Here is a 12,086-nt window from a genome sequence, read left to right on the forward strand (position 1 = left end):
TATCTAGCTCACATGGTAATGAAAATTATTAGTGTGATGGCCTTGTCATATGTCAACTTGGCTAGGTTGAATTACCTTTCCTAGAAATCCCTTCAGTGAATGCATCTGGTTGGGGAAGCCACAAGGGACCCATTCACAAGGGGTTTGGAGGTTGAAAGTGAAACAGCAACCATTTTGTGTTTCAGTTTGGGAAGTTGGGGCAGGAGCTTTTGGAGCTTGCACTGGCACACATAGTTGCTATCCGTTGGGATAATTCCCTGGCACGGGACAGCAGCCACCAGCCTGGGATCTTCAATTAAGTTCTCTCACTCTTGGGCCACATGTGTGTTTAGTTCTGTGATAAAGGGCCCTGGCTTCTTCAAGGCCAGATACTCACATTATCAAGGTGAGAGGGTGTTATAACTGATATAGTTTCCTGTTTGTTCCTGTCCTTGTGGGTTCCAGTTTGTACTCACTCACCTGTATTTTATGTCTTCTCTTCTCTTCTTGCCCTGTGGTCTTCAAGCTCCAGCATCAGACGAAAGACTTACAGAGACTATTTAACCAGCCTCCCCCAGTGTGTAAGATCTCCATAATATCTATTCTCATCACCAAAACACGTAACCCACCCCTACCTTCTAACGCTGTGGTTATTATTATTATTAATATTGTTGTCCAGATGTCAGAGATCTAGGTAGGATTGTCTGAAGGGTCTATCTATTCCTTACAGAAGCCCCAAATCCTCTCAGATTTCTCCAGACTCCTATGGGGTTTATATTTTCTGCTCACTTCTGGCTCACCAAACCCTTCCCAGTCTGCACAAGAGACTTATTCATACAAAGCACTTGTTAGCGTAACTGTCTTTACTAAAGATTTTGGTGGCATGGGCAAACAGAAGGAAGGTTCATGTTACAACAAAATAATTTCTAATTGAATTTCAGGCATCCTTCTCTGTAAAATGTTTCTTTACCAGCTCATCCTCAGGGAGCACATCCAGTTCTTTCACTCTGTAAAACTCCTTGCCTCACAATATCTCTTTGGGTCCTTCCTCCTTCTTCCCGCCATTTTTCTCATCTGCTTCCCCTTTTCTTTAAATCTCCCACCATCTTGTTTCAAGTGCAGAACAGCTTAACTTGCTTTCCTTTCCTTTTTTTTTTTTCCTTAGATTATTTTAGACCTATATCCATGCCCTTAGGATTTCACTTTCTATTCCCAAAGACTGATCATCCAGGAAGAATGCTGTTGCAGTTAAGAAAATAAAAAATTTTACCTGCTTAGAACAGTGACAAGAGCAGGAAGCATATATTTAGCACTTACTGTGATCCAGTCTCCAAGAACTCTTTATATGTCTTATCTCATCTGAAATTCACAACAGTCCAGTGAGGTGGTCTGGCTTTAGCTTAATTTTTACAATGTTGAAATTAAATCCTAGAAATAATAATAAAGCATTTACAAAACCTATTGTTTATTGAAGTCATCTAGGTCAGGCACTGTTTCAAGCACCTGACTTTTTTTTTTTTTTGCATTAATTTCTTACAACTACAAGTTTAGTGTAATTATCCTCATTTTATAAAGAATTTAAGACACAGAAAACTTGGGAAATCTGTTCAAATTCACACAATAACTAAAGAGTAGAGCTGTAAATGGAAGCCAGGCTGTTGGAATCCAGAGCTCAGGATACTGTTTGAGAAGGTAAGAATGTGTTTCACTGTTTTCTCATATAGTTGGCCTCTTATCTCATCTTGAGAACTTTTTTGACTAACTTAATATTTTAACCCATTCCTCACATTTTATATCTTTCATCCCTGTTTTATTTTGTCTCCTTAGCACCTAATACCCCCTAATATGTTGTATTTTTATTTATTTATTATTTTTATTTTTCTATCTCCACCACTGGCATATAAACTCTGTGAGGGCAAGGAAATTTTTGTCTCTTTTGTTCCCAATGGCATTGCTAGGGCCTGCAAGAGTGTCCTGCACATAGTACGTGCTCAACAAGTAGTTACTGAATAAAGAATGAATGAATGAATGAATGAATGAATGGGCTGTTTACATAGAAGTCAAGGCCTTCTAATTAGATCCTGCAGATATTTCAGGAACAAACCCTTTTGGATAGAACGTGAAAAGGTTCTAAATTGCTGAACTCCAATTATCATCAAATTCATGAGGGGCCCACAAATACTGTGCTTCACCTCTGTTCCTTTCCTCCCCCTCCTTTCCCCCTGTCTCTCCCAAGTGCATTTTTGACTGGTTGACACTTCATCTGGTTGAACTGCCTTCCCTATGGGCTTGCTCTCAAATACTGAAGAATAGTCTTTGACTTACTAGTACATTCTCCATTTATAAAATGGAGTTAATTGTATTTCTAACGATTTCAGCAAGATTTGGAAGAGATCAGTGAGGTGATGATATAAAAAAGTAAGGCATGGGGGGCGCCTGGGTAGCTCAGTTGGTTGAGTGTCTACTTGGGCTCAGTTCATGATCTCATGGTTTGTGAGTTTGAGCCCCGCTTTGGGCTCATTGCTGTCACTGTAGAGCCTGCTTCGGATCTTCTATTCCCCTCTCTGTCTGCCCCTCCTCCACTTGTACACTCTCTCTCTCTTTCTCAAAAATAAATAAACATTTAAAAATTAAAAAAAAAAATAACGCATTGAATATTAGGAGGACTCTGGCTACAGAAACATACATGAAAATTCAAATAATATATTTTAAACTGTCACCTCTCCATAATTTGAGTCTTTTATCGCAAGGGTATAACTTAGGAACATTTGTAGAAATGACAACTTTTGTGGCTTATGGTTATTTTGACTTAAAAAAAATTTTTTTTAAACAATCATTAGAAATTACCTAGCATATAAATGTAGAATTATTTATTTATTGAAGTATAGTTGACATACAACGTTACATTAGTCTCAGGTATATAACACAGTGATTCAACAAGTTTATATGTTATGCTGTGCTCACCTCAAGCGTACCTACTACCTGTCAAAATGCTATGCTATTACAATATCATTGACTATATTCTCTATGCTGTACTTTTTATTCCTGTGACTTATTTATTGTGTAATTGGAGCCCTCTCCCCTCCCCTACTCCCCTTCACCCATTTTGCCCATCTCTTCTGGTAACCAGCAGCTTGTTCTCAGTATTTATGGGTCTGTTTCTGCTTTTTGTTTGTTTGCTTATTCATTTGTTGTTTTCTAGTTTCCACATGCAAGTGAAGTCATATGGTTTTTGTCTTTTTCTGTGTGACTTATTTCACTGAGCATAATACCCTCTAGGTCCATCCATGTTGTCACAGATGGGAAGATCTCAGTCTTTTTTATGATTGAGTAATATTCCATTGTGTATATATACACCACCTGTTCTTAATTCATCCACCTATCAAAGGACCCTTGGGTCATTTCCATATCTTGGCTATTATAAATAATGCTGCAATAAACATAGGGATGTATATATCTTTTTGAATTAGTATTTTTATTTTCTTTGGGTAAATACCCAGTAGTGGAATGATTGGATCATATGGTATTTTTATTTGTAATTTTTTGAGAGACATCCATACTGTTTTCCATAGTAGTTGTACACATTTACATTCCTACCAACAGTACACAAAGGCTCTTTTTCTCCACATCCTCACCAACACCTTGTTATGTCTTATCTTTTTGATTCTAACAATTCCGACAGGTGTGAGGTGGTATCTCATTGATTTGAATTTCCCTGATGATAAGTGATATTGAGCATCTTTTCAAGTGTCTGTTGGCCATCTGTATCTTCTTCGGAAAAGTGGCTATGTAATTTCTCTGCCTTTTTTTTTTAAATTTTTAATGTTTATTTATTTTTGAGAGACAGAGCGTAGGTGGGGGAGGGGCAGAGAGAGAGGGAGGCACAGAATCCGAAGCAGGCTCCAGGGTCTGAGTTGTCAGCACAGAGCCTGACGTGGAGCTCAAACCCATACACCTGGGAGATCATGACCTGAGCTGAAGTCAGACGCTTAATCCACTGAGCCACCCAGGTGCCTCCCTCTGCCTATTTTTAATTGGATTATTTGGTATAAATTTTTACCCTTTAATGAGGAAATTACTTTTTCAGTTTGATTTTCTATTTGGGTTGGTAAAATGCATTAAAGTTATAGTGTAAATTAACTAAAAAGATTATGTTCATTCATGAATTCAACAAATATTATTGAACATCTATTGTGCCAGACACTGCTGAAGTATACAAAACAGCTAATACTAGTTAGAAAAACAGACAAAACCCTTGTGTTTTTGTTGTGCCATTTGAACGTACCATTCAGAGATGTTTTTAGAGGTTGCCTACTGTATTAATTTGCTAGGGCTGCAGGACTACAGACTGAGTAGCTTAAACACAGTTTTGGAGACCAGACATCTGAGATCAAGGTGTTGCCAGGGTCAGTTTTTTCCAATGTTTCTTTCCTTGGCTTGTAGATGGCCATTTTCTCTCTCTGTATTCACATGGTCTTCCTGCTATGCCTGTCAGAATCTAAATTTTCTTTTTTTATAAGGACACAGTGGTATTGGATTAGGGCTCACCTAAATGACCTTATTTTAATTTAATTACCTCTTTAAAGACTCTATCTTGAAATATAGTCACATTCTGAGGTACTGAGAATTAGGACTTTGACATATGAATTTGGCAGGGGGCATGATTCAGCTCATAACAATTATTCTAAAGTATTGCTGAACTCTTCTGGTCTCAGTTTACTGGCTTAAAAATAATATTACCTGCTCTACACATCTGCTATAAACACATTACGTGGTGTTTTCTTTCTTTATGGGAATTGCAGCTAGGTAGAAATAAATCTAATTTTTGGAGAGATGATAATATTATCAAAGGTCATAGATGGACCAAAATTTGGTCAGAGCTACACAAAACCAGCTGGATGGAGAGGACAACTCTTTTCTAAGACTTTACCTTTTTGGAAAATGGACAGCATGCAGCAGAGTATTACCTTAGAGGATTACCAAAATTATTGGATCAGACTGAAATTTAAACCAGATAGGATTAAAAGTTAATTTTCCTCTGGCCATTTAATGTCTAGAAACTTGGAAGAGAAGACAGATGAAATCAAGAAGTTAAATTTGAGATCCTGCCCAGTCACCATCATCATCACCATCATTGCTATGATCATTATTTTTACCATGTCACGTAGGATGTTTTTACCGTTGTAACCTCTAATGGCTCTACCTTCTTCCCAACAAGTTTGTGAGCTCTTTGTGGTTAGGAAATATGTTTAGGACTTTTTATCCATGTCCCTTTGTAGCTTGCATGGTGCTGGGCACAGAGCTAGGGCCTGGTAAGTACTAGTTGGGCAATTGTACTGACTTCCAGGCCTGGTTGCTGAGTACATTGGTCAGGAGACTGGTGTTGGGAGCACAGTAGGGGAAGGGGTGGCTGACTGCCGTGGCACCATTGAGAGTGGATACGCAGGTGATGACGGTACCCTTTTTTTTAAAGTTTGTTTGTTTGCTTGTTTATTTATTTATTTAGAGAAAGAGAGAGAATAGGGGGAGGGCAGAAATAGAGGGAGAGAGAGAGAATAGGGGGAGGGAAGAAATAGAGGGAGAGAGAGAGGATCCCAAGCAGGCTCCACACTGTGAGTGCAGAGCCTAATGCAGAGCTGGAACTCATGAACTGTGAGATCATGACCTGCACCGAAATTGAAAGTCAGATACTTAACTGATGGAGCCACCCGGGAGCCCTGATGATGGTACTCTTGGCATTGATCAACTCGTTAGTGGAACTATGGGGTTCTGATGAGGGGAATGGAGAGATATGACTTTGCAACTACATGAACGATGGGCTCCAGAGTAGGAACGCCAAGATGCTAGAAAATATAGGCTTGTTATGATTTGAAAAGGAGCCAGATTATTAGTCTCTTCTCAGTATTAAGGCATACATTGCCAGAGAAAATGTAAGGAGGTGGTAGGGAGTGGGTAGGGAGAGGAATGGGATCAAAACATAGTTTCTACCTAATTTCCTTTGACAACGGTTATAGTGAAAACATTTTGGCTAGGGAAAGATTAATTTCTGTTTCAAAATTTAAAAAAATGCAACATGTGGAAAACATTATGTTGATGCATATTTTGCTGAACAGATAGTGATAGTCCCCAAACTTCTCAAGGATTTCCCTTATAGGATGAAGGCGAAGTATTTTAATTCTACCGAGTAAATGAGAGTCACTGAATCTCTCTGATTTTGTCAGTCTCTTCTTATAGAAATCTCCTTTTTTTTTTTTTTTTACCATCAGTCACACCACAGATTTTTCTTTCCAATAATTTTTAATAAATTCCTTTAATCTAGGACATCCAATTAGCATCCAAATGTGAATGGTTATTTTATTTTATTTTATTTTTTGCTAGTCTAGCTTTTCTCAGCAGGAAACCCTTCATCTTTGTATTAAAGACAGGGAAACTGAGGGCTGAATGTTTCTGTCACCCTCATCAATGTTTCATAATGAGACACAGCTGAAGTAAACAACAGACATGGATTTCTAAAGGTCAAGTCCTTGACCTTTCACTATCCTTTAGCAACTTTGATTCTTACTCTACTTGAACCTATTTTACTTGCATATTTTTCTTTTTGTGCTCTCCTATTAGGAGACTCTAAAAAGACATAGGGGAGAGATTTTCCTATATGGCTGCCTACTCTTCTACCCTGCTTTTTTGATTTTCTCTGAAATGAATCCATAGCTTCAAGTAGAACCTCCCAAAGGTTTTCAAGATGAGTCTGCTTCACAGCTGGAAACAATGATTGGTTATTAATCAAGCACTATCTTATGTCATCATCATTTCTACACCAGGGAACACTTTTCTTACTAGAAGAAAAGTTAAAATACAATACCGTAAGCAACAGCCAACTGTTTACCATTGACTGAGGTTTGGGGATAGATGTTTACATTTTTATTTACTCCTCTGTTCCCATACGATGCTCCCCACCACCCCCTGGCTCTTAAAAGATATATTAATGCATTTTTTCCTGACCTAGACTCATCTAGACTGTTCAGATGAGTTAGGCTAATGGACCCGAGTAAACCTGGGCCTGTTTCACTGATGGTGAGATGCAGGACCTGGCCCTGACCAGGTAGGGGTGACTTCAGTACACAATAATTTGGGACTCCAGTGCACTCTAAACCTGTGGAGAGGTAAGGAGGCTGTGATCTGGGGACATGCTAGCCAGCTGATTCTTCTTTCCCTTATTTAATTATCCTCACAGATAATTGGAAGATTGTCCTAAATACAATTGCCCCTTTCAAGTATTATTTTTTTTAAATTTAATTTATTTTTATTTTTTGAGAGAGACAGAGAGATTGTGAGTGGCCCTTGTGAGAGTGCAAATGGGGGAGGGAAGAGGGAGAGGGAGAGGGAGAAAGACAGAGAGAGACAGACAGACAGACAGAAGAATCTTAAGTAGGCTCCATGCTCAGCACCCAGCTGGGGCTCAATCTCAGGACCATGAGATCATGACCTGAACAGAAATCAAGAGTTGGATGCTTAACCGACTAAGCCATTCAGGCATCCCCCTTTTCAATTATTTTATAAATCCCTTTGATCTTTACTTCTCTTTTTTATTCCTTCTCTCAAATATTCTAGTATACAGTCACACTTTATCCTTGCAGTGTCTACTGAAATTCATTGCTTAAAGCTTTCTAACACTAGGAGTAAAAGAAGAAAGAGATGTTTCATCACTATTAACATAAGTCTCTCAAAATAAATTCAGAGTGCAAGTGTATTAAAACCCAGCACTCTCAGAAATCTCTCTATCATCAATTTAGAGTGAAAATATCAGGAGTGAAATGAGGAGAAAAATAGCTGATTTATGGTTGAGTAGTTAAGATGTGGTAGCTATCTGCACAGATCATCTGAATTCATCCTCACTAGAAACCTGTGAGATTGTTACTATTATTATTATCCTGGGGGTGCTTGGGTGGCTCAGTCGGTTGAGTGTCAGATTTCAACTTAGGTCAAGATTCCCATCAGGTCATGATCTCACAGTTTGTGTGTTGCGGGGCAGGGGGGGGGGGTGGCGCGAGGGGGTCGCTGCTATCAGTTCAGAGCCTGGAGCCTACTTTGGATCTTTTGTCACCCCCCCCCCCATCTCTCTTTCAAAAAGAAATAAACATTAAAAAAACACTTTTATTCACCTCATGTTTGCATTCGAAGGACTATATTTAGAGAGATTTAGTGATTTGCCAAAGTTAGGGAAGTGGGCTGAAACTAGAATTTAAACCAAGGAGGTTTGATTTTAGAGACCATGAGCTTAGCAGCAGTGCTATACTTTCTCATGGGAAATCTCATACACTTTTAAAAAAGATATTTAAAGGTTTAAGTGATAAAACCAATATTTTGAGCATGTGTAGCCTATCTGACCCAAATGATAAATCATGACAGCTAAGGAAGTATTACACCTTGGAAACATTCTTTGCAATTGGTCAAATTACTTTAAAAATGTTAAAACAGCAGAGTCTAGAACATTTGGTTTATTTTGCTTTTAGCTCTAAATTTGAGTCTTTAAAGTTATTTCACTCTTAAGGCAAATTGCTCTTTGTGCTGAGCATTTAGTAAAGAAAGCTGCCTTTTTTTTTTTTTTTCCTGGTCGGTGTTCCTGTGATAGGGAAGGCTGTAGACATTGCTTGTAGACCAGATGACCTTTTTGCTGGATAAGCACTATGCTTTTCATGCCCTACCATCTAGTCAGAGGCTAATTATTACCTAAACATTTCTCACTTCTTGATTTTCCAATTCTAAAGCTCAGAGGCACTACAACCTGCATCAAATTCCACTAACTTGCTGACTTGTCCTAGTGACTTCTTTTGACTTCCTGGTACTGTTCAGAAGGGAAGAAAAGTTGGATAAAATGCAGGAACTTTACTGGAAACTTCCAGGGTTTCTACACAGCATTTAACATTTCTAAATGGTGAGAGGGACAAGCAATTCAGAGAGGGATCCCAAGGTAGTTGTCCTTATTATTGAAACAAAAAAGCTAGACACTTTTAAGTCTTGATTCAAGTGAGTTAAAAAAAAATAGTGAATGTTCACTGATTTTCCGGGTAGTTTCACTGTATGACTTTAATAAAATTACTTAATTACATACTAGTTTGCTTGTTTTAAAAATAGGCATCCTAAAGAGAACAGATTTTATGTTTTTGAAAAGTTTCATATTTCTGACACAGGGTCACTTTATCTGGTGCCTGGCAGACCCTTCCCCCTTCTCTGCCTGGAAACCCTCTACTCATTTTCTGAAGATAGCTCAGATATCAACTACTCTATAAGGCAATCCCTAACTCATCCAGGTAGTCTTTTTTTTTTTTTTTAAGCTGGTTAGTTACTTAGTTTATTTATTTAGAGAGCGCCAGCAGGGGAGAAGCAGAGAGAGAGAGAAAGAGAGAGAGAGAATCCCAAGCAGGCTCCGTGCCCTCAGCTCAGAACCCTATTTGGGGCTCCAGCCCACAAACCACGAGATCATGACCTGAACACAAGTGCCCCTCATCCAGGTAGTCTTAGTTGCTCTGTCTCTTTGCTCCCACATATTTCACTTATTACATGTAATTGTTCAAGTCTGGTTTGCATGTCCATGGCCATCTCACTGCACAAATCTAGAGGGTACTCTTTGCAATTCTGCAACATGACAGCCTTGGTTCCTTCCACTCTAGGCACTACCTAGACAGCCCTCTCATCTTTGTACTCCTAGGACCTGGCATGAGATGTTAGAATAAAGTTTGTGTTTAATAAGTAGTTAATGAATGAATGGTGGAATTCTCCCCAAGTTTATCCATCTTGATCTGTAGGTCTTAATCTGTTCTATCACATAGTTTTTCTTTTGCCATATTGCCATTGCACAGTCTTTCCTCCCCTCTTTCCCTGTTTCTTCATTTGCTTGACTTTCTGTGTTGCTTTCTATGTATTAGGTCAATCAGCCACCTCTTCCAGTTTTCGGGAGGGGAGAGGTGTGTGTAGGAGATGAGGCTTATCATTTTTTAAAAAAATTAAAAAAAAATGTTTATTTTTGAGAGAGGGAGAGAGATGGAGCGTGAGCAGGGGGCAGGGGTGCAGAGAGAGAGGGAGACACAGAATCCGAACCAGGCTTCAGGCTCTGACCTGTCAGCACAGAGCCTGACGGGGGTGCGCGGGTGGGAGGCTCGAACCCAGGAGCTGTTAGATCATTACCTGAGCCGAATTCGGACGCCTAACTGACTGAGCAACCCAGGCGCCCCAAGATGAGCCTTATCATTCAATCCTGCCCTAGCACTTGGTTTTCTTTCAAACCTTTGTGATTGTTCAAGTAGCCTATTATGTTTTAATGGCTCGCAATAGTTGAGGGCATGCCAATACCAATCAGGGTCCCAAAGGGGAGGTTCTCAGTCTGCACCTAGATTCAGACTGTTGGAAAGTTAGACCTTCAGGCAGTAACTTTTGCAGTATGCAAATATAGAGCCTTACAGGACTGCAAGGATAAGTGTCTCTGGCCACCAGAGCCAGGTGAGCAAGGGGTTGTCTCCTGGGCAGCTGCAGTAAAGATGAGGCAGCAGACATGCGCAAAAGCTCCCTTTCAGGCGTTAACAGGTGCTCTAGAGCGGGAAGAGGGAGAGCAGGAAGATGGCGCCCGCCAGCTAGGTCGCGTCAGAAGGAGAGCGCTTCATACCACCCGGTTGTTAAAGTTAAGTAACATATATGGGGTCACATTTTCAGGTGGTTTAGGGGTGCCTGGGTGGCTTTGTCAGTTAAGTGTTGGACTCTTGATTTTGGCTCAGGTCACGGTCTCACGGGAGCCCGGAGGCAGTTTCCGTGCTGGCGTGCGCTCTCTCTCTCTCTCTCTCTCAAAATAAATAGATAAACTTAAAAAAAAAATACAGGGGCACCTGGGTGGCTTGGTCGGTTGCGCGTCCGACTTCGGCTCAGGTCATGTTCTCACGGTCCGTGAGTTCGAGCCCCGCGTCGGGCTCTGTGCTGACAGCTGGGAGCCTGGAACCTGTTTCAGATTCTGTGTCTCCCTCTCTCTCTGCTCCTCCCCAGTTCATGCTCTGCCTCTCTCTGTCTCAAAAATAAATAAAAGTTAAAAAAAATTTAAAAAAAAAGTACCGAAAAGATATGCAAGTAAAATCAAGAAATAACTATGGGGCCCACATTTATTTAAAGAATTCCTGAGAATGGATTTGGGCTAAGGTATCTGGAAGTCTTAATTACACAGGATGTATATATCTTGAAATTAAAACCAAACCAAACTCTACTGCTGGGTCACTGCTAGGTATGAGAGGAACCAAGCAGAATGGATTTTGAATTGAATTTGTGTTTCTTTGTGTTTGTACCAAGGATAACAAATATATATATATATATATATATATATATATATATATATATATATATATATATATATAATTATTTTGAGAGAAAGAGAGGGAGAGAGTGGGGCGGGGGCAAAGAGAGAGGAGAGAGAGAGAATCCCAAGCAGGTTACACGCTGTCACACAGAGCCTGATGTGGGAACCCCAGAAGGTTCAAGCCAACACTTATGGGCACCACTGGGAATTTCATAGCCGCATAACATGAGGGCTGTGAGCGAGAAAAAATTCAAGAGGGATATGGATTTACAGCCTGTTTGGGCAACAGGTTCCTGGTTATGAATTTTTAAGACTGTGAAAAGTCAAGAAACTTCCTTCACATTGTGGAATATATGTAGGAGCAAAACCAGCTATAAAGGGGTTCTTTTAGGCCTGGATGGGGAGAGGGAAGGGGTGTGTGTGTGTGTGTGTGTGTGTGTGTGTGTGTGTGGTGAATTTTGCAGGGAGCAAGATAGAAGATGGTGATGATTTTTAAAAGTATTATTTGTAAAATGACTTGCAGGCTGATCAGTTCTTAGAGAAGTGTTAGGTGAGGAAGAAGCCCAGACAGTGATTATCTGTTAAATTTGTTAATTCAGAGCAGCTGTGAGAGGTGACGAGCGCGTTCCCCAGGGTCAGAACGCAGGCTGAGGGATGTGGAGAAAAAGCAAGGGACCTTTTCATCTGCATTAGGAAATGCTGAAGGGCAAAATTTAGGGGCTCTTGGGAATGCGTGGACGCTCAGGCTGTGTTTAGCTCCTCTTGGCTCTGATCT

At 40.0% G+C, this 12,086-nt stretch overlaps 1 protein-coding gene across 2 annotated transcripts in view; it reads left to right on the forward strand.

Moving 5' to 3' along the window:
- The first annotated feature begins 10,196 nt into the window (after positions 1-10,196).
- Positions 10,197-12,086, forward strand: part of LOC132669294 (uncharacterized) — a 609,352-nt gene continuing 607,462 nt past the window's right edge. For both annotated transcript variants that reach the window (XM_081795889.1, XM_081795890.1), the window contains exon 1: positions 10,197-10,656. In XM_081795889.1, coding sequence (XP_081652015.1) covers positions 10,512-10,656 — 145 coding nt within the window. In that variant the 5' untranslated portion in view covers positions 10,197-10,511. The remainder of the gene's footprint in view (positions 10,657-12,086) is intronic.

Source organism: Panthera onca, chromosome B3 (assembly GCF_046562875.1).
Source record: "Panthera onca isolate mPanOnc1 chromosome B3, mPanOnc1 haplotype 2, whole genome shotgun sequence".
NCBI lineage: Eukaryota > Metazoa > Chordata > Mammalia > Carnivora > Felidae > Panthera > Panthera onca.